Source organism: Thunnus maccoyii, chromosome 13 (assembly GCF_910596095.1).
Source record: "Thunnus maccoyii chromosome 13, fThuMac1.1, whole genome shotgun sequence".
NCBI lineage: Eukaryota > Metazoa > Chordata > Actinopteri > Scombriformes > Scombridae > Thunnus > Thunnus maccoyii.
Window position 1 is genome coordinate 9,417,216 of NC_056545.1, and position 23,978 is coordinate 9,441,193.

At 41.2% G+C, this 23,978-nt stretch overlaps 1 protein-coding gene across 2 annotated transcripts in view; it reads left to right on the forward strand.

The window, feature by feature from the left end:
• LOC121909881 (glutamate receptor 1-like) overlaps nt 1–23,978 on the forward strand; it is a 103,630-nt gene that overhangs the window by 39,151 nt on the left and 40,501 nt on the right. For both annotated transcript variants that reach the window (XM_042430697.1, XM_042430696.1), the window contains 2 exons: nt 2,580–2,819; nt 20,527–20,711. In XM_042430697.1, coding sequence (XP_042286631.1) covers nt 2,580–2,819; nt 20,527–20,711 — 425 coding nt within the window. The remainder of the gene's footprint in view (nt 1–2,579; nt 2,820–20,526; nt 20,712–23,978) is intronic.

Consider the following 23,978-nt stretch of genomic DNA (forward strand, 5'->3'; position numbering starts at 1 on the left):
TAATCAATCATTACCAAATTTAATGCACTGACTGAGTCACCACCCGAATATGTGCAAACCAAATTTCATATGAATCCGTGCAGGTGATTATGAAATATAAACTTTTTGCATTTGTGGTGCCCCCTAGAGGCAGAATATCCCGGGACTGCGCAGCAAAGCTCGGACACATACATCTAGTTTGGTTACAGTGGCCAGGGTTTCCCATACATTCATTTATTTGTGGCAGCCCACCACAATAAAACTTTGCCCGCCACAAATTGATTTTCTAATTTTGGAGCTGTGCACCTCGGTGATATACTCCGAAAACAGACGTGGACGCACCAGCATCGACTCGTTCTCCCCCCGCTGCACACAAACAGCCTCCTGTGAGCTTTTACCCTACAGTCTTGTCATGACATCTACACTTGAGAGGCGCAGTCATGCTATCTCCACTTAAAAACGTAAACACTTAAATATAGATTGTGCGTCTACATTGCTTTGTAAAGCGCCGACTATAGACTGTAAAAACAAGGGACGTGGTGTGGTGTGGTGTCTTTTACTGCAGCATTTTTAATAATTAGATGCTAAAGTCACAACAACATCCCGTTCATTCAAAAATTCTATAAACAAATACAATCTGATTCTGTGGGAAACACTGATAGCTTAAGCCAATTTTGATTATTAGCATTTATGTAGAATTGAACTTAAAGACACAGGTTTAAAAATGTATGCATATATGCAAAACACATTGACGTATCAAAATTTCCTTAACAATTTAAGATCATTGAAGTCCGTAGATGATCCTGACAAAACTTCGGGATGATTGGCCCAACGGTTTCTGAGGAATTGTGGAAAATAAGATTTTGAGAAAATCGAGAAAAAGTTGCAAATGTCAATGTCATTTTATGTGCCTGAGTAGAGGATGGAATTTGCAACCAACCTGCCAATTTTGGTGACTTGTGGTTGTACAGTGTTTGCTGCAGAAACACAAAGAAAAAAAGAGAGAAAGAAAGAATAAACAATAAGGCTCCAGCTTTGCTGCTTGGATCTCTAATTATCTTAAAGGAAATTTGGTTTGCAGGCATTAAACACACAAGTCACAAGAAGCCACAGATGATAATGAGCAGCCATAGTTGAAATTTAAAATGCAAAGACATGAAAGAATTTATTTATAACAAGACTGAGAGTCGACAAACACTATCAGCTCCAAACCAAAACCCAAACTGTCAGATAAAAGATAAAGGTGAAGGTCCGAAATCAGTTTCTGATCTTTAGCAGTCATGGTAAAGTAAATGTATTTTGGAGCAATTAGTCGATTAATTGATCAACAGACAATTAAGAGAATTCATTGTTCAGGGTTTTCCCTGCCTATATAACTCAGAGGTGGACTGTCTTTGTATTACTGGCTGCTGCCTTTGTTGAAACTTGTGGAAAGTGATGACGGAACTGCGAGGGCAGTGCAGAGTTATCTTGTAGTTCATCTTCAAAAAAGGTTTTTTGATTTAATGACTAGCAGTAACAAATAAGACCGACTGACCAACACACACTGCAGCATTAAACAACGTAAACCAACTTCTGAGATGAAGAAAATAAGTCAGTGCTCAGTCTGTTTCACCTCAGAAACCCTGCACCCGCTCAGCGTGTTGGACAGCGATGTCTTTCCCCGGAGCTAACGGTGCAGCAGAGATGCTGCTCTCCGCTGCTGGAGACATGACGTTAATAATAACACAGCAGAGCGCTCCTCCTCCCCCTCAGCTTGTTATTCTCATACAGGCAGGAGACTGTAAGATGCTTTCAAATTGATTCATTCATTCATTAATGCAGTTCACTTTTTAAAATAAAAAAGGCTGCGGACCATTTAATCTTATCTGCCAGTTCTGTTTCATATTGTATTTCAGTGGAATAAGGACATCAGTGAATGGTTCAGCACACAGTGTACTGGAGCAAGAGACTGAAAATAGTTCCCCCTTTTCTATTCATTCAATTGAAAATCAGTTTTCTGAATCAAACAGGCAGTATTGTGATAGTATCGAACTGGTACATAAACACATTGTCCCAGGTCTACATAATCATGGTATATAAAAGTGATATCCTTACACTTTTGTCTGTCAAATCCCGATTTTTCTTCACTTAAGTGCACAACAGTCTAAAAGTGTGAACACAAACTGCATACACCACACACGTTCTCCAGACTCACAAAAAATCCAGAGAAAACCCTGTTTACTTTTTTATACCAATATATGTGGGGTTTAGACTGTTTGTTGAAAATAAGACAATACTTTAGATCATATTGTTAATTATTATTATTATTAGATTAACCAATTATTAAAATCAGGAGATTAATCTATAGTGAAAATAATTGAGGTCAACATGACCTTACTTCTCCAACAAGTAGAAGCTTTCTTAAACAGCTGAAACCAGCAGATTTCCAGTGATGAAGATTCATTTTCAACAGTACATGTAAGCTGTGAGATTATGTAAAAATAATGCACAGCTTGTTTATGGCCATGATGTTATACGAGTGTAAATATTACTCTGTTATTACCTCAGTTGTAATGCTCTTCTCTTTTTTCCTCCTTCTTCTCCTCCATCTATCCCAGTCTGCTCCCAGTTCTCTAAAGGCGTGTACGCCATCATGGGTCTGTACGACCGGCGGACAGTCAACATGCTGATGTCTTTCTGCGGCTCTCTGCACGTCTGCTTCGTCACGCCATCCTTCCCCGTTCAGACCAACAACCAGTTCGTCCTGCAGCTGCGGCCCGAGCTGCAGGAGCCCCTCATGGCCCTGCTGGAGCACTTCTACTGGACCAAGTTCGTCTACATGTACAGCGCCGACTCAGGTGAGGACACACGATTCATCAAAATGACTTTTATGTGTATCTTAGAGATGTTGTGTTTGACGGCAGCAGTTCTTGGAAGAGCAGGAGAGAGCGTGAAGTCGATCAGGAACACTGCAGGGCTATGAGGTGATTTCGGGGGTACGCTGGCACAAAAAGCAGTTTTTTACATAAACAGTTGTAAGAAAAGGAGCAGCTACTTCATCAGGATTTGGTTGGCTGTAGAAGGCCTCTACTGAGCATGCTCTATGGGCCTACAAATGTGGAAGCATGGCATCCAGTTTTTAATGCATTCATTGTGAGGATGTCTTCATCACCAGTAGGTTCATGTTCTGTCTCATGATAGAGGTCAGAGTTCACATTTTTATTATTTAACCATCTTTTTATAAACTGGCACAAGTATTTTTAGTTATTTATTATAAATTATCTAAATATTAGCTGGAACAAATGAAGGCTGTTCACTAAAGGATAACATCGGGGGGAGGGTGTAATTACCTGTAATACATGACTTACATTTTAACAGTATTAATTCCATCAGTATAAAAAACACCATCATGTCATACTCACCACTCAGAGTTTCTCTTTTTTAAACATTTTTTTGATATTTTAGTCTTAATTTGATAGTTGAAAGTGCAGAGAGAGAGACGCTAAACATGGGAAGAAAGAAGGATATGACATGCAGCAATGATTTGTAGTCAGAATTAAACTGTTTATAAAATAATAAATTCACATTAAAGTGATATGGCCCTCTAGCAGCAGTAAAAAGCAGCAAAACTTAAGACTTATAAACTTTTAATAATGTAAACCTTGAAACGATGAAGGAAAGAGCCCTCTTTCACCGACGGGGGAAAAAAAAAAAGATTCAGGAAGTTAAACTCACAGAAGGATTGTGCTGCTTTTGCGGCCGCTAAACCTGCACAAATGAGACCAAAAGAAACTGTGAAATTCACAAAGCACCTGCAAAGGTTGAAATACACCCCAAAGTGCACCGCCAAGTAAATAGCGTCTCGGTGCACCTGTGCTATTTGCTCGTATATAAATTAGATAATATGCATACATTTGGCGCAAAATTGGCCCCTTTCTATGCAAATGAGCCTCATTGCAAAAACAGTCCAATTCACAAAGACCAGCGCTAATAACCACACACAGTTAGAGAAAAATTATTAATGTCTTCAGATAGTTGGTGGCACTGAAGCCACTCACTCTCTCTCCTCAAATCTTCAAGCTTGTGAGGCTTGAATGATATTGAATTGATATTTGGATCTAGTGAGTATGTATGGGGGGTAGTTTATCTCGAACTTTCAGCTACTTAAAAACAAAAATACTATATAATAAAGTTACCGCTGCTGTGCCGCGTGCGTAAACGTGCACATCCTCTCTCTCAGTTTGGAGACATATTTATCGTTTCAGCTGCTGATCAGTACTGATGTTTCTGGGAAATCCTGGATACATTCAGTGACATCTGAGCATTATTGTAAGATTCAGACATTAATCTAATGTTTCAGTCCTTCCTGAGACACATTAATAGCTGTGACATTTCAGTAGATTGGAGAGCTCTGTGTGTGTGTGTGTGTGCACGTCCACTAATTAAAGACACACAATTTGAGACTTTTGTGTTCTTTGCAGTTTTCATTGTGAACCAATCTGTGTGCTGAAATGTGGAGAAAAGCCTGAAACACTGGAAACTGCTCCGCTCATTCAAACAGACCCAAAACAAGGGTAAACTGCACTCAGCTGCAAAAACCTTATGGGTGTGTTTGTGGCATCATATCATTAGCGTAACATCTATTGTGAACAGGACCTTGAGACAGGGCAGATAGAGGTTGCAAATGATGCACAATTCACGGTGCGATCAGCGGCTGCAATCCATTCTTTGTGAATTCGCCCCTTAGTTTTTCCCTCCACCTCCGCAGCCCAGCTGTACTGAAATATAATGATGGTGTCTGACAGAAAAGTCTCACATCCAGTTCTTCATCTCATGGGTGCAAGAGCTCTGTCTACAGATGGATTTCTGTCAAAGGTGAATTATTTATTCCGTCATAGTCTGTTTATTTTTACTGCTAAAGCAAAAAAAAAAGAAAAGATTTTACTCTGCCACCGTATTTCTGCTTTGTATAATATTTAACAGCAAGGGAAAGAGATGCTTGTTGTTCCTATGTTACCGGTTCTTTTATCAGTACTTTTTAACGTTTTGGTTTAATTTATTATCACGTTGCAGCCTCTCCTCTGCTCTCTGTGTGTGTGTCTCCCCCCCCCACACACACACACACACACACGGAGCAAAGTGAGCAGCAAAGCACAGGTCAAGTGAAGATAACTCAAAGATTACTACTGTAAGTGCAATAAAACTTTTGCGAGTAAAAAGCCAATCAATACACCTGTTCAACAAGCATAAACATGTAGAAAAGCGACATTTCAATCTGCTCTGTCCGCAGTCTCTCATCCACCACAGCGCGCTAGCTCAGCTAACAGCGGATTCTTACAAACAAACTAAAACAAAAGCTGTCTGTATGTAGTCGAACTGTTTAGCTGAGTTTGTCACGTATCTTCAAATTTGGCACATTCTTGTAAACTGAGCTGCTGGCTGAGACAAAACCAGAACCTGGTCTCTGTCTACCAGCAGAACCTGCAGGCAGTGAATCACAGCAGCAGCGACAGCAGAGGGAGGAGGACAGGTTGTGCAGCAAAAAAAAAAAAAAAGTTCCATCAAAAAAAAAAAAAATGTTCTCACCGGCACCCGTGTCATCTGCTGCTGCTTGTCAGCCGGTGTCTTCTCTAACTGCTGAAACTTTTTAAATGGTGTGCTGAGTTTCCTCTTCGCCCTCAGCTCTTCCAGTCAAACAAACATAATTGGAGAATTTGCAAAAAAAGGGCAGTCGGCTCCGTCGTTTCCTCCCTCGCAGACGGGTGTAGTGTCTCCCGGCGGCCTGTGATCTGACGTTATAGTCCATTTGACAGGTGGTTGCAGACTCTGTCTAATCTTATTGCCTTTAACATCTGCCCAGGAAGTCGATCTAATGTAATAATGCGTAACTGTCTGCCTCTGTGGCGCAGTCTGTCTGATGTTATTGCTCCTCAACATCTGCCGAGGAGACATTAACTGTTTGTTGGAGGCGGGGGGGGGGGGGGGGGGGGGGGGGGGGGGGTTTCCTGAGGCCAACAGCCATTTAACAGCCTTGGTTTATGTTCACTATCAACATCTGTGCATTAACACACAGCACCCCCTCTAGTGATCAAGAAAATGATCAATAAATAACCAGTTCAAACACTGATTTTGCACTTTGTGGAGAGAAGTTACAGCAGGAAGCAGTGTGTGTTCAAAGAAGACAAACTAAGAAGTAGAAGTTGTTAGAATGAAATATATTCTGTATCTCTCATTTTTCCATTTTTGGTATCCTGATCTTTTCCTGCTGTGTGTTTTTTATTTTCAGTCATTATCTCCTCTGCATTCCTTCCCCCCGCTTTGTTTTTCTTCCTCTCATTTCTTCTCCTCTCCTCTCCTCTCTTCTCCTCTCTTCTCCTCTCCTCTCTTCTCTTCTCCTCTCCTCTCCTCTCCTCTCTTCTCCTCTCTTCTCCTCTCCTCTCTTCTCCTCTCCTCTCCTCTCTTCTCCTCTCTTCTCCTCTCCTCTCCTCTCTTCTCTTCTCTCCTCTCCTCTCTTCTCCTCTCCTCTCCTCTCCTCTCCTCTCCTCTCTTCTCTCCTCTCCTCTCCTCTCTTCTCCTCTCTTCTCCTCTCCTCTCTTCTCCTCTCCTCTCTTCTCTTCTCTTCTCTTCTCCTCTCCTCTCTTCTCCTCTCCTCTCCTCTCCTCTCTCCTCTCTTCTCTTCTCCTCTCCTCTCTTCTCCTCTCCTCTCCTCTCCTCTCTCCTCTCTTCTCCTCTCCTCTCCTCTCTTCTCCTCTCCTCTCCTCTCTTCTCTCCTCTCTTCTCCTCTCCTCTCCTCTCCTCTCCTCTCCTCTCCTCTCCTCTCTTCTCCTCTCCTCTCCTCTCCTCTCCTCTCCTCTCCTCTCCTCTCCTCTCCTCTCCTCTCCTCTCCTCTCTTCTCCTCTCCTCTACTATCTGTAGAATCAGTATATCCCTCTCAGTAAACACTGTGTTGAGTGGCTATCTTCTGCTTGGTTGCTAGTATATGACTCGCTGAAACAGCCTCACTAATGCCTTTTAATGTGTGTGTGTGTGTGTGTGTGTGTGTGTGTGTGTGTGTGTGGACACTGCAAACAGATGTGTACAAAATCAACAGCCCAGCCATTTATTACATAATGAACTTACTGCTTTGACCTTTATTCAACACACACTCATTCACACACAGATAAAGATGTTATCAACTCTGACTTATCGCATAATTATCGTTCCGTCTCGTTGCCATGGATACAGCCTTGCAGTAAAGCCTGTGATCTGTAATGTGACTGACTGCTGCAAACTTACTGTAGATACAGTGAAGTAGAGCAGAGTGTTGTGTTTTCAGTCCTTCACCACCTCGTACTTCTTGTTCTGCACCTCCTCCTCTTCTTCCTCTCTTACCTTCGTCTCCTCTTCCTTCCTGTCCTCCTCATTTTAGGCCTCTCAGCCTTTATTTTTGTCTGGTCTTGTGAAATGCCGTCAGTCATCATGGCTGACCTTCTGTTCCACTTCAAAATCCACATTTAAACGAGTACGTTGCAAATGACCGGATGTGTTCTTGCTCCTCGCGTTTTATCGAGCATACTTTGGGAACTGATTTGTGTGGATCAAGTATCCCAGCATGCATTTTGCATTAACCAGCAGCGATAGCAGAGAATTTGAACCAGGCTTGTGTTTTTTTTCACTAAATTAAAGGGGACATATTCTGCTTTATGTGATTTTCTGTCATTCATATCCTGTTATGATGTTGGATGTTAAACATGGTCAAAGATCCAAAACTTGAGGTGAACGTACTGCATGTAAAAAGGCTTCCTTTGAGACAAAGCCTCGTTTTATTTTATTTGGTGTTTTTTTATTTTCCCACAGTGGTGGAAGATCCTTTACTTAAATAAAGTAGAAATACTGTAGTCTAAAGTACTCCATTACAAGTAAAACTCCTGAATTCATAATGTTACTGAAGTGAAAGTACAGAAGTATTATTAGCAATATGTACTTTCCAAAGTAAAAGCACTCATTATGCAAACTGTTAAATTATTATAATACATTATGTTGTTTGTCTTTAACACTAAGAAATACATCTAAGGGCATTTCAATGTTGTAGTTCACCAATGTGGAGCCAATTTTAGATACTTTTGGTAGATTAATAGTAATAGTACTACATTATATTATATGAATGTATCATATGTTTTATAATAATAATAATAGTAATAATAATAATTACACTTTATTTACATAGCACCTTACATACACTAATGCAGTTTAAAGTTAAATAAAAAAATAAAAAAGAATATTTAGAAAAGTAAATGTTGTGGACAAAGTAGTACAAAGTAGCATAAAATGGAAATACTCAAGTAAAGTACAGGTAACAGGTACTTAAGTACAGTACTTGAGTAAATGTACTTAGTTACTTTCCACCACTGCTTTCCTGATGAGATGATGTTAGCTCGTCACAGGTCCATAAACAGCCGTCTGTTCCATAGCCTTGGTTGCTAAGGTGGTTGCTAAGGTGGTTGCTAAGGTGTTTCCATGTGTTGTCCACTCTCATATTTCAGATGTGATTCAGCTCCAACATGTACGGATGGATTTGAGAAGTTGACAGTTGGAGTAAAGAAGGAGAAAAAGAAGTGAAATCCTGCTACTATAGTTTGTTTACGTAGCCTGGAGGAGCCGGAGGAAGCTTCCTGAAGCTGACCAATCAGAACAGAGTGGGCTCATCAGGAGGCGGGACTTAAAGAGACAGGAGCTAAAACGTCCTGTTTCAGACAGAAGCTGAACTGAGAGGCTGCATAAAGGACCAGTAGAAGATAAATAAGGAGTTTTTAACTGCAAAGATATTCCAGTAGAGCCCCAGAATATAAATATAGACCTGGAAATGTGCAGAATATGTGTCCTTATAGAGTTTAGATGGGATTTGATTCCAACTAAATTAGTGTGCTATATTAGCATTAATCCTGTCAGATAAATGCTAACATGCTAATGTAAAATGTTAGCATTCAGCTAAAAGCACAGCTTAGACTGATCAAAGAGTTCAGTCTGAGAACTGAGCCTGAAACGTACAGAGGAAGAAACCTATTGATTCAAGTAACGACTAGTAGAGCTGTCTCTCCATCAAACAGTTTGTTGTTTGTTTGTTGTCTTCCTTTTTTACTTTCTTTCTTGTCTTTCTTTTGTTCTTGTCTTTCTCTTACTTTCTTCTGTTTGTTTGTTTATTTCTTTCTCTCTTTCTGTCTCATTGACATAAAAATCAAGGGAGATCTGGTGAGGAAGGATCTTTTTCTTCCTCTTAATGAGTGAATATAGTCCAATATGTGTCTGCATACATGGATGTGTTTACATGTTTGTCATACAATTTGAGCTTCATGTGGAGAGCATGTGAAGACAAAATGTTCAAATGATGAAATGTATGTCACCCACACGCTCACAGCCACACGGATGCAGAAGATATAATTTGAGCTCTTCTTTCACTCCTCTTTCTCATTTTTGTGCTCGTCCTCCTCCTCTGTTCCTCTTTAGTGTCCAGAGGACTGAGAAAGCTTTTACATGTTTCTCTGTCCTCTGCTGCAGTCTTTTAGTTTCTGCTTTTTCATGTCGTCTTGTCTGCCATCAAGGTGCCTTTGAGCAAGGCGTTTAATCTCCGGTGGTCGATGTGACTGAACCAGACAGTCCACTGTTCAGTCAACCTTCTATTAATAAAACAAACATTTGACCGCAGGACAGACGGACGGACGGAGAGGCAGACAGACAGACAGACAACAGCTGCTAAAAAAAATGAACCAGAGAGAGAAAAAAAATAAACTCGCATGAACAGAGAGTGTGTGTAATTGAACATGAAACTGATTTTGTGTGTGTGGTTGACATAACTGCTGCCGCATCACTACACTAATGTCTTGCTAACACACCGTTAGACACGCAACACACGCACACACACACACACACACACACACACACACACACACACACAATGATATTCGCACATTCACGCACCAGCGCACACATTACAAGCATTGTTAAGAGACAGAGAGGAAAGACAGATTGTCTTTCTTCTTCCTTTTATCTCAAGTTGAGCAAGCAAAAAGAGAGAGGTGTTGCTCTTCATGCTTTTATATATAAAACTGTGTTGGATGTTTGTATGTTTTGTCTTGAGGACTTTATGTTTTTGGCAGTTTTTATGACCCGGTCCTGAGAGGTTTAGATTACAAATGAACTTGGCTCAAAGCAAAGCATCTCTGATGTCCACAGGATCCGTCTGTATGGTGTTCTGGTTGTGCTCTGGTTCAGTCTCGGCTCCGTTGTGGTTCAGTATCTGTTTTTCAGTAGCCACATTTTTAATATTGTTTTAAGTTGTTTTGCAGTCATTTTTGTGTGTTGCACAAGCATAAACACACACTTGATTGAATGACTGTCGTACAGGCCTATAGAGTACGTCTACGTCCACGTTCAAGCTGGTAAACACCAATTTATCTCTTTGTTTCAGCCCTCCAGCTTCACTAGACTGGTGTTTCTGCGAAACCATGATAGACCTGTGCCGTGAGGGTCAGGAGCTTTGTTTTTTTGATTTCGTCGCCTCTTGTGATTAATCCTTTTGAATAAAATTGCAAAGTGTAATCAGCTGCTGGTTCCAAAAGTGTTTTTCCTCATTCTGTATTCCCATTTCAATCTTTTCTTTAGAAGCACTGTTACTGAACATAGAAACACTCTCTTACATAATATAATGATCCTACAGTTTATATTATTACACCCAGTTGTAAATATCTTAACTTCATTCCTGAGAAATCATGTTATGTCCATTATTTCTAAAAGTTGTGAACAAAACGTGGCGCCATAGTTGCTGAATTCACTCAAAACAGAACTGATTCACTCTGCAGATTGTAAAATCAGTTTTCTCAACACTGTAATTGACACACATGACAAAATGTTAAGCCCTGTGATTGGATGTTTTTTTGCTGAAATGCATCTTGGGAGTCGTAGTTAACTTCTACACAGTCTTGTACCTTCGACCGTTTTACCAAAGAACCAGATTTTCTAACACAGTTGTTCATCTTTTGTACTGATGATTCAACCAGAAGAGTTTCATGATGATTCAAGCTGTAGAAGTGCTCAAACTGTGAGTCACAAACATTGTCTATGCGAAAAATGGATGTATGTGGTGGATGGGGAACAAAAACCACAGTACTTGTTTACAAAAATGGATTTAAAAATGTATTTTAAGTTAATATAAGTCTTTTTAGTATAAAGTTCCCTCTTTGTGTTTCCTAGTTGAGGACAGTGACAAAAAGAGGGAATTTGTAAAACATCCACTTGATTTGTCTCACTCAGATTAGCTTCAGATAAACCTTTGAATGAGATGCGATCAAATCACTATGTCACAACAGAACAGAAAAAATATGCAAGTGAGAAAAAACTAAACCACGAATAAAGCTGCATTAAAACAGCTGGCGGACATCGTCTGTAAATAGGAATAAAAGTGACCCAAAACAATCAGCTGCATCAATGAGATGATGGTATTTGATGCAGCTGAAATAGTCCAGAGCAGAAAAAAAAACTTAACTGTGTTAAATCAAATAAAAGTTTCCATGTTTCGTCAAAAGCTTTCCTGCAAAAAAATGTCGTCAACTGTAAAATCTGCCAGTAACCTTGATGTAACTCCAGTTCTGTGAGTTCTGCTTGACACCCAGACCTGCTATTATTATTATTATTATTATTACTCATATTTCTATTATTATTATCGTTGTTATTATGCTTCTCTGTGTCTCTCTCCTCCTCCCTCCTTCTTTCTCTCTCAACCCAACCAGTTAAGGCAGATGGGAGCCTACATAGAGCTCGGTTCTGCTTGAGCTTTCTTCCCATTAAAGGGGAGTTCTTCTTCGCTCATGGGGGACTGTTGTGTCTCCGTAAACTAAAGAGTCCAGTCTAGACCTGCTCTATGTGAACTATAACCTCTATTGTGATTTGCTGCTATATAAATAACATTGAATTGAATTGAGCGCCGGATCCCTCACAGTAACCTTTGTGTCCCGTCGTATGAAGAGCCTGGTCAAACAGAATAAAAGCGTATTCTGATATAACGGCCCCGTGTCGGCCCTCTGTCGGCCCTCCTGTGGCCCCGGTATCAGACAGACAGCGATGTTTTAATGAGCATCTGAGGACAGATGGAGGCTGATGCTGTAATTCTCTGTAAGAGCTCTGCTGGGAAAAAAAAAAAAAAACACTGGGAGTGATGGAAACATACTGGTTCACTGCTGAGGAGTCTCCTCTTCCTCCTTCTTTGGTTGGTTTCTTTTTTCTCCTCTTCTGTCTTCATCTCCTCTTTCCCTTTTTCCTCTCCTTCTCTCCTCTTTCCTTCCCTTTCCTTTCCTCTTCTACCCTCTCTTCTGTCTTCACCTCCTCTTTCAACACTCCTGACGTTTCCTGACATCCTCTTTCATTTCCCTTTCTCCTCTCCTTTCCTCTTTTGGACTCATCCTCCCCTTCCGTGTTCCCTTTCTTCTCCTCCTCTTTCTGTCGTCAGCTCCTTTTCTTTCCCTTTGTCTCTTAAAGTATCCTCTCCCTTTCTTTCTTTCTTTTCCTTCTTTTGTCCTCTTTCATTTCCTCTATTATCCTTTCTTTATTTTCCCCTCCTTTTTTCTCATGTCTTTCCCTCTCCTCTCCTCTCCCCCCACTCCATCTCCACTTTCCTTTTTTCTCTCCTCTAGCCCTATTCATTCTCTCCTTCCGTCATCTGTCCCTTTTCTCTTCTTTCTTTCCTCTCCTTTTGACTCCTCTAGTCTCCTTTCTTTTCCTTCTTTCCTTTCCTTTTGTCTTCTCTAGTCTTGTCCTTCTTAAAATTTCCTTTCCTTTCTCCTCTTTTGTTTTTTCTTCCCCTCTCCTGTCTTCTCCCTCTTCTTCTTTCATCACCTCCTCCATCCTTTCCTTTCCTTTCTCTCGCCTCTTCTCCTCCCTATGTCAACACTTTCATTTACTCTTTCCTTTCCCTCCTTCCCTCTTCTGTCCTCATCTCCTCATTCCTTTAATCCTTTCCTTTTGTCCTCTAGCCTCTTCTCCTTTACTTTCCTCTCATTTCCTCTCCTCCCTCATTCTTGCTGCATTAATAGTAAATGACATGCATGCAGGATGTTTATGGAAATTAGATGCAGAACGGAGAGCAGATTAGTGTCTATATTTATAAAAGTTCTCTCTCTCTTCCAATCTGTCTATGTCTCTCTCTCTTGCTCACTCTTTCTCTATTTTTATCTTTCATCTCTCAGTATTATCCCCTCTCTCTCTCTCTCTCTCTCTTTGTATCAGTGACTGACAGTGTCTCTGTCAGTGTGGGTGTATCTCTAATTGAAGGTTATACATTATCATTAACACACTTAACTTTTTTTTTGTCTCATGCAGAGTGTGTGTTACTGTGGAGAGATGAGACTCAGCCTTTGCAGCAGCTGTAAACACTCGCTAACGAGCAGTTACCTATCAGAGGTTATCACATAATCTCTGTTCTCTGTAGCAGCAATTATGAGCAAAGTGTCCCCTTTTTTTTTCCCGCGCTGCCGCAGGTGTAAGAGCAGAGCATGAGGTCCAGCTCTGATGTTTAACACAAAACCAAAAATGTCAACCTCATGATGGTGCTGGAGCAGCTGTTTTTAAACTCTGACACTGTGGCTACTCTCCTTCCCCATAGACATAAATAGTAAATTGGCACGATTACAAGTATGCCGAATTAGTTATTATCAGTTCCTGTTTGCAGTGTAGACACGGATATACAGACGACTATCACTGGATTACTTTGATACCAAAGAAAACTTAAAAACGTGATGATTCTCAGGCAAGTTCTGCAGTTATAAGGAGCGTCTATTTTCTAAGCGGATTTATAGACGTTTATTCTTGATGAACACCAGACATAATAATAGCATAAGCCACACTGAATCTAAAATATGTTTATCATTATTGTGTTTAGGTTTGACTGAGGTATGGGCCCTGAGAAATAGTACGGATTTTGATGCAAATTGTGGCAATCTGGGGTTTAAATTACCTTAACTGCCTCCATGAGCTGCTGCAGCTCAAACTGCCGTGTTGAAAAGGATCACAAAAATCAAGAGGCTTCACCCTTTGAGGTCCATGAACGTCATAGCAATCCATCAAAGAGTTGTTGAAATATTTCAGTCTGATAAAAGTGATTCACCGACTGACTGACATCCATAGAGCAGGCACATGGCCGTGGGTGGGTCTAGGTGGGCCTGCGCCACCCACTTGGCAGAAGGCTTCCTTTTCTGCTGGATCGTCCAATGCATAGCAGTCAATGAATACTGGTTCAATTACTATGCGACCAATAGAAATAAAACCATATGACGATGATGATAGGTCAGATTTTTGTGGAGTGCAAGATTGCAAGCAGCCCTTCCTCTTTCACTCAGTGTACAGTCTGCGAATTGCACAGATGAACAGAAGTCTACTGTCCGCTAGCTAGCTGCTTTTTACGTAGGTTAAGACAAAAGCCATGGCGAAACAAAGCAGTCACAAAAAGACGTTGTGAGGAGCAGAATGAAGAGAATTGAGCTCAAGTTCAACCTCATTCTCAACCGAGACGCCTCCTCCCGCACCAGTTTCTCCTCAGCAAGTGCCGAGTAGTAACGACACGCAGGTCTACGTGGCTGCTAATTCAGCCTTTTTCCCCGTCAGCATCAGCAACAAACTGTACTGTTGAAAGACTCTTTTCAACTGTCAGATTAAAACTGGCATCAGGGCATCAGTGATGGCATACAGACTGAACTCTTTGTCCCTGTTCTCCATTGAAAGAGAAATGACTGAATCATTGGACTATAATTAAATAGTTTCCATGCTGAATACCAATAAGCCCCGTCGTCTCCTGCTGTAATCATCAAAAGTATGCTGTTGCGTCTGTCAGCTGTGTGTGTATGTGTCCACCATGCCAGGCTATGCAACGCTGTTAATGTCTGTCTTGGTGCCTGTAACATTACCTCTGATGATGTATAAGGGTTGTGTGATTAAACTGTGGTGCATTCAGGCAAGTTTCAGAACCTATTAAGTGTGATTGGTCTTGGACAGTCTGGGCCCACCTGATTTTCTCTGTGCCACACTGTGATTTATGCCAATACTACTGCCACAGAGCCACACTAGCATAGCTAAAAAATATGTACCATATCGGCCTGAATATAAGACAATATTTTATTCTAGATATTAAACACTTATGTGTTCACTACATCAGTGTTAAGAGGGATGGAGCAGGTGAACCCAAGTGCAGACACTCACGGCGAGGAGACAGGAATATAGAAACAGAGTACTTATTCTGTCCTGGGGAAGCTTAGGCTGGGAAACTGGGGCTGGAGCTTGGGCTGGAAGCTGGGAACCAGGGGCTGAGGCTTGGACTGGAAGCTGGGAACCAGGGGCTGAGGCTTGGACTGGAAGCTGGGAACCAGGGGCTGAGGCTTGGACTGGAAGCTGGGAACCAGGGGCTGAGGCTTGGACTGGAAGCTGGGAATCCAGGGGCTGAGGCTTGGGCTGGAAGCTGGGAACCAGGGGCTGAGGCTTGGACTGGAAGCTGGGAAACTGGGAACCTGGGGCTAATTGGGCTGGAAGCTGGGAAGAGTGGGGATCGAGGGCAGGGAGGCAGGGTTGACGACATGAGATGAGGGGCTGGAAACAGGGGCTGGAACCAGAGCAGATGAAACAGGAGACAGAGTTAGGGATAAAACAACCGACAACAGAAAACTGGTAAACTAGTAATGGATGAAAAAAATGGCTCGAAGTGGCGACTGACTGGTGGAGAGGCTACGATCTAGCAGGGTGGTGATAGCGGAGCTGGGTATTTATAGGGAGCTTGATAACAGTGAAGAGGTGCAGCTGGTGTGGCTCTGCTCTGACTCCAGCACACCTGTCTCCACTCACATAATCACACACACAGGGAGAGAGATAGAGAAAGCCACTTGTAGAAAGGCAACAGATTAAGGAAACACTTTTTGAATGTAGAGAGTTCCTACAGAGAGCGTTGCATTATTGGTTGTTTATAGCCTTAATGTTGCTAGGCTAGCAGGTTTCTTCCAGTGTCTTTATAGTGATTTTGTTAGAATCCGTCAGTACAAGACGTGTTTGATTAGCTCAGTTTAACTGCACGAATGTCTGAAGGCTTGTGTAACATGTTTTCCTGCTGTGGAGGAAATACATTTGTGATGAGCGAAAACAACGTCTTTAGCCTACTGCAGAAACACAGCTGACTGACTCACCTGTCAAACAGCAGAACAAGAATTACTGCTGTCACAGAGGATGAGGAGCTCAAACAGACAGACAAAAATTTGATGCCTCCAAGCGCCTGACAGATTATCTTTCATAAAGTAACAGGAAACTAAACGTGATTCAAAACAAGGTTAACAAAACATTTAAATTTTTTGAATATTAATGTCATTATGGAAAGATTTTACTTTTACCTGATGTTGACCTGATTTTACTCCTGGAGAACACTGATTTCTTTGACATGTTAACGGGTAAAACCAGCTTTCTAATCATCTTTTCAACGTGAGCGTGTGCAGAACAAAGACTTCAGACAGAGGAAGTATCACGGTGACAGCAGCAGAGTGAAGTGATGGTGAAGCAGAGATCATTACATCTCGGAATATATCCTTAAAATAATAAAACTGAGACAAAGTCGCCTCTGGAGGATGAAAACACGGACTGTTTGTCACACAAAAATCAGGGAATAATCAGGACTTTCTTCTCCTTCGATTCATATTATCTCAGAGAAACTTTCCCAACAAGATGAGTATCTTGCAAAAGGGGGCGGGGGGGTCTCTCTATATGCGGACCAATAGGATACTTTGCAGTTTTGTACCAACAGGTAAGGCATGTAGACACACAGTGAGGACTGAATCATCTATCAAACAGTCAAGATTCACTGCTGTCACAGACGAGGAGCTCAGACAAAAAGAAAAATGATCACTGAGCAACAGGGTTAGAATAACATTTAAATTTTTTTTATATTACTATTATTATGGAAAGATTTTACTGTGATTTGTTTCAAGTTATCTACCATCCAATATTTTTCTTTTGTTCTTTCCAGCTGAGTTTTCCTTCCGTTTCTATTGTCTGTTCTTTGTGGGATGACACAGCTCATCAACTGTAATGTACTGTTTGTTCTACTGTAAATGCGTTACTCAAAGCACAGTTGCAGATGGTGTTTAGTATAACTGGGTTCTCTAAGTCTGAGCAAAGGAAGACCACACACACACACACACACACACACACACACACACACACATACACGTTCAGAGTCGGCTGATTGTCGACTGTGAGACACACTGAGGTAATAGCCCTGGAGGAGGTGTCGCTGTGTGTGCGTCAGACTGTATCTTTGAAGTTCCTTCTTCAGTGTGTCTCTCTCTACTCTTTGAAGTCTATCTGAATTTTGCTGACTTGTCTTTTCAACACGGTGTCCATCTGTGTGTGTGTGTGTGTGTGTGTGTGTGTGTGTGTACTGTAAAATGCTGATGTGATTACTCTCTGTTGACTCATAAGATTTTAAAACACAGCAAAAACTGCTAGTTAGGTTGTAGAAACACTAAAAGAGATTTAAAGATCCCCTCCAGACACGTATTAAGACATGTAAAAATACTCTGCTTGGAATAATAATGTGTGTCTGATGTGGTTTTTACACACAAAAAAAGTATAATTACAATGTTAAAATCCTCAGAATGGCATCTACTCCTTCTCCCTTGTTAAAAAAAAAAATCCAGAATCTATGAATATGTAAATATATTTCATTTCTGAAGTTTTACTGCTGATGTCTCCTACTTCACTGTTAAATCCATTTTCACTGTACAGTTTGTGCACTGGAGGCTTCAAGTTTCCACATCACACTTATGTTAGTTGAATATTGGACCATCGTCCTCCAAACTAGTCGAGATGTCACAGATAATACTTAAAATCAGATTTTCAGTGAGCACAGAGAAACTTTCCACTTTCAGCAGATGAATGTGAAAACAAACTCTGCACATACATCGTTCTGCACAATGAAGCTCAAACATCCAACTGTAGGAACAAGAAGAAAAACATAGTTTTGAGTGGAGGGGGGCTTTAAAGATGCATTCATTTAACTTGACACACAAATCAGCTTATATTTTGTAAGCTAACATGTTAGCAAACAGCTGCCTATTTACTAAGGCTGAATAAAGCAGTCGGTTTTTCTGATTCTTTTTATCTAAATGATCCAACTTCACCCTAAAACTTTCTGAAGCTCTTTCGTTCTTTGAAGTATTTAGTTGAAAAATCTTTGTGTTTTTTGCAGAAAACAGCTGCCTGCTGCTGTAAATGTTTCAATCCCTCTAGTGAGTCGACACTCTTGATGTTGCCAGTGGGATTGGAGTGGTGAGAGGGAGTGTAGTTATGTCATCACGCACCCTCCTTCTTTGACGTTTCATTGATAAGTCCACGACATCTCCAGAGGGCTCAGCGGTGATACCTGGCGTCTCAGGTACACCCCCCTCACTTCCATACCCTCCTACCTTCATCTTGCAGCCCAGTTGTGGTACTTCTGGTCCTTTTCCTCTCATAAGCTTCCTCATCACCATCTTCCCATGGTACTATCAATTCCCCAATGCATGCCAGCTTGGTTGTTGTGGACCACAGGACCATGTCTGGCTGGAGTGCTGTATCCACAATGTTTCCAATGGACTCTGGTGCTCTGGAGGTTGACCTACTGGTACAAATGGTGTGAAGTGGACATTTCTTGCTGATGTTTGTGGGAAAGCATTTGTGGTGGTTCACCTCTGTTCCAGGATTGATCCCAGCTGTCTGAAAACTTGGTTACGCCCTTGGGTGATGCTCGTCCTGTTAAAATGTGCAGGTGCTTGACAAAGGGAGTAAGTAGGGTCTTCTCCCAACCACTGCTTCAGGTTCTGGGGTGTAGGTAGGAGGTCATAAGTGGCTGTGATGACAAAATTTAACCGAGATCCCTCCATCTCCCAGATGTCACGCCAGCTTTTCTCTGAGTTTCCTCTTTTCCAGGCTCTCCCAGTTAGTCTGTTGGCCCTGCTTGGCCATCGGTGTGTCGCTCTGCCTCCTCCTGTCTTCTCTCCTCCTCCACCATGAGCCGTTTCATCTGCACTGATGTTGCCTTGTGCCTTTTTGGGACGAGCCCAAGACCGGCTCTCACATGTTGAACTTGGCTGACCACATCCCTGAAGTGAAGAATAGACTTAGCGCTCTGGTACACTTCCTCCCTGTTGCCACACTGGGGGGTCGCTGTTTGAATAACAGTATCTTCAGATTCAGTGAGGGTCATGACCAACCCTGCTTTGCTGCATTTGAATTCTTCAGAAATATAATAAAATAATAATAAATAAATATTGATAAAATGGAGCTTTAAAGTCTTTGAACTGATTATAAAAACACATGAAGATGGATTATTTTTCTCTGTGTCTTTGTTTGGAGTCGTAGAGTGTGCCCTACCTGCATCAGGTCTTCCAGGTTTGATCTTGAGGCCGAGTTGGTGTATCCAGTTTCTGCTGACTGTCTGCCTGTGTGAGGTCAGGTTTCTCTGCTTAAATAATGGATTACAGCCCAGGAAAGGAGACCAAGTGAAAAACAAGATGAGAGACGATTACTATGAAAAGATATTCAGAAGAATTTCATCTCAGATAACTCATGATATCACCAATATTTGTTTATTTCTTGTTTAAATCAGCCCACTTAAACAAAAATAAAACCATCACAGGTCTGTAGCGTCTCAGTGTGAAGCAGCTTTTTTGAAGTTTCACCCAGGCCAAGTCCAGCCCGAGGCAGACAGCAGACATCACAAGAGTTTGATTCCTCGGAAAAAAAACAAACCCCCCCCCCCGACATTCAGTTCAAGAAGCCAAATCCACTCCTCAGTATCCAACATGATGTTTTCTTGGACTCTGAGAGCTATAATGGCTTTTACTATTTTCTGACATTTTAAGAACTTAACGATGAAATCAGAAAACTCAAGAATCAACAGGATAGTCATAAATTGCAGCTCTACTTTGTGCTTACAAAGTTAACATTGTGATGTCTGTTTTGGACACACAGATGTAATTAATGTTCATCTTAAGACATCTAACAACAGGGTTTCCCAAAATGTTGGACTGTTCCTTTATTATTTTTTTTAAATTACAAGTGCAAATTGTCTTAAAGGTGCTGTGAAATTGGAGGTTTCATCCAGGACATTATAATGAAATCAATGTCATATTTTTCTTATTACTAAATTATTCCTTTTTAACAAGAAACGTATCACTTTGTCTTGTAATATCACAAAATCTAGTTATTACACAAGATCAATTACAGTATCATAAGTGTTAAATAGCATAGTACGATGGCCCTCTATATTTAGTTGTGTTTTCTGTATTTGCAGTGCATTTCTGTGTATAGTTGTGTTTTCCTGAGCTCTCAGGACCATTGTAACATGAGGACCTTTCTAATTAAAACAAGACAAATCAACTCATTAAAAAAAAAACACAAATACACCTCCAACACTGATGCAAGAGTTACAGATTCTCCATTAATGGTGTCATCTTGTTCCTCCTCTCTTGAACACATTCACATAAAAGTGAACGATAGAAACTGAATTGATTTATTTTGCCCTGTCAGGTCTGTCGGTGCTGCAGAGGATCTTGGACACGGCAGCAGAGCGGAGTTGGCAGGTCACCTCCGTTAACTTGGACACTCTGACAGAAATCGCCTTCATCAAGCTGCTGGCCGACCTCGACTTTAAGAAGGACTATCAGATCATCATCGACTGCGAGCTGGAACGACTCAACTCCATCCTCAACCTGGTAAAACCCTCACTCATCCCCATGTCAATAAAACACTGAAACATTAGAAACATCATGAGACATTCAGCGGGCTCAGAGGATGTTTTAGTTGATATTATTTCTGTTTTGTAATATAAATCTTTTCACTGTCATGCAAAAGTGCTGTATAAATAAATATTTACAAAGTCTCAGCTCTCAGGATGTGATGCTGAATAGTTTTGCTCTTCTGTTTTCATTTTAACAGAACACTTTGATTTCAGCTTCACTGATAATTGATTGGCAGGAGAGAGAACTGAGAGAAGATATTTTTGCAGTGAAAAGGATATTTTGGAACATGATCGAATAAATTTGTGAGAAGCAGCGGGAGAAAGAGCGGCCGGCAGCAGAGAGCAGAGGAATAGATAATAATAATAATAATAATAATGATATATTTAATTTGTACTGCACTCAGAGTGAAACCCAAAGTGCTACAGTATTAATAACATAGAACACACAACATAAAGAAAATAGTAATAAGGTTTTTAGGCCTTTTTTAAAAGAGACTAGGTTCTCTGCTGCCGTTTCACAAGTGTGGTGCAGCAGAGCAGAAGGCTTTGTCCCCTATGGTGCAGAGCTTAGTACTGGGGGCCCAGAAGAGCAAGCTGCTGGCAGATCTGAGGGTGCGGGCAGGGAAGTGCATGTCCATTCACAGATTTGTATGCGAGTAGCAGGACTTTGTAGTCAGTCCTGAAAGAGACAGGGAGCCAGTGCAATGAAAACAGACCTGGTGTTATATGTTTGTGTTTTCACAGTCTCAGCAAGATCCTAGCAGCGCTGTTGTGAATGTACCGGAGCTTCTGGATGCTCCTGCCGGGGATCCCAGTGCATTGCATAGTCCAGTCTTGAGGAGATAAAGGCATGGACGAGTTTCTCTGCATCTGACAGGGTTAGAGAGGTGCAGAGTTTAGAGATTTTTTTGAGATGGTAGAAAGAGGTTTTGCGTAGATGTCTTATATGGTCATCAAAGGTCAGATGAGGGTCAAACCTAACACCCAGATTAGTGAGTGAGAAGGAAAGGCGGATGTCCTGGCCGTCAAAGGTCAGATGAGGTATGGTGGATGACTGAATCTAGTGTGAAGTGCCAATAAGGAGAGTTTTAGTTTTGCTGGTCGTGTTCATCCAGTCCTTTATCTCTTTGAGACAGGTGCTGAGGCGTGACAGGGCAGTTTTGATGTACAGCTGGGTATCATCAGCATAGCAATGAAAAGACACCACATGTCTGCTAATGACACATCCAAGGGGGGAGCATGTACATGGTAAACATGATGGAGTCAAGAACCGATCCTTGCGGAACACCACAGGTGATAGGGAATGATCTAGACCTGCATCCTCCCAGTGAGACACACTCAGTCCTGCCTGAAACCTCTACAGTGCAGAGTCTGACAGTCCAATGGTGGTGTGGAGGCGCTCTGATGTATTTTTTAGGAAGCCAAAAGCTGCTCAGTGTGAACTCTGGCCAGAAACCAGCTGTCATTGGGGAAACTTCTCTTCCTGCTGAAATCCAGCTGGCTGCCAGAGACTGAAGGATCAGGTGCAGTTTTGGATCTGTGAAATGAAGCTTTTGGCTTCAGCTGAATTATTCTCATTTTAGTTTCATGTAGCCCGGCTGAGATCATCAGGCCCACTCTAGTTTGACTTCATCTGGTTCATTTAGTTCGGTTGGATGTGAGTGAAATATCAGGTGGAGTTTCAGAGTTGCTGGGTGATGATGCTGAGTTGATCTGACAGGTTGATTATTCGAGCTAACGGCTAACACGCTAGCCAGCTGGGCTTCCTCACTGTCAATAACAAGCATGTTAGTTAACTGGACAATAAGTTCACACTGTTTATTCAAAGTCATATTTGGACCATTGACTCCTGTCTCATTACTGTGTGCAAACTCAGGCAGAGGAGCTTAAACAAAACTGGATGCTGCAACACAGCTAATAAGCTACAATAGCTTTCTCTAAATCTGGACTCTCAGGCTCTCCGTCCCCTCAAAGGTCACCTCTGTCACAAAAGTTTTGTATTGGTCAACAGTGAGTATTCACCAAAGTTGAATTTGACATGAAACATTTACTTCCCAAAAGTTTAAATGCTGGTGTAACCAGACATTATGGAAGAGGACTGTGACAGAGAATTGAGGAAAGTACACTTCAATTCAATATAGTTCAAAATAATTTTACAATCAATTAAGACCTCTCACAAGATCCAACAACATAATGCACACAACCCCAAACTCAACATCTCTAGATTGGTTACTATTCAAATTCTTAAAGTCTAGATGAAACGGCATTCGAGAGTGTCTAACTTCCACAACAGGAAGTAAACAGGCTGTTGGAATTTGATTTGAACGTTGAAAAGTGGGCATGTGATAATGAATCTAGCTGCTAAAATTGAAGATTGATTGATGGGTGGATGTCATGATATTAATGGTTGAAATGGGTTGGTTCAAGCCTACGTAAGCACACGTCATGTTTTGTTTTACAGGAAGAAAACATGATTGGATTTTATTATAAGAATACAAAGAAATTGATTTTTTTTTGTATTTTTTGGCATATCTTGTTAAATAGATGCACAATATGACAGTGGATGTGATCTTAAAAGGTTGACTTTAAGATTTTAATGATTATTTTTAGGCCTGCGGCGACTTATTTTCATTATTGATTAATCGCTTGTTACATAAAACATCAGAAGGCAATGTAAAATCACAATGTGATGTCTTCAGATGTCCTGTCTTATCTGAACAACAGTCCAAAACCCCAAAAGATTCAATTTGCTATAACATAAGACCAAGAAAAGAGGTGAATTCTCATATTTGGAAACGTGGAGCGAGTCAGTGTTTGGTATTTTTGCCTGAACAGTAATTATCGAAATAGTTGCAGATTATTTTTCTTTTATTTAATCATTACAGCTTTAACTATTATTAAGGAAGGTATGAGGTTGACCCTTGACTATATATCTGACCTCTAACCCCTTACGAGTCTGAGTGCAGCTTGAGAGCCTCCAGTAGTGGTCTGTTAGTTCCTCGGTTGAGGCTGAAAACTCGAGGAGATGGAGCCCCTCAACTCTGGAACTGGAAGTCTGGAAATGCGGCACTGTCGAGGCCGGCTGTTGTAAAGGAGAGCAGCTCTGCAACACCTGCAGGCTGAGGTGACAAAACACAGTAGATCTGCTTTATTTTAGTCTTTATGATCCTTTTAAAATATGCCTGATCATTAGGATCAGCTCAGGACACACAGCCATGTAAAGATACTGTTAAAATGTATT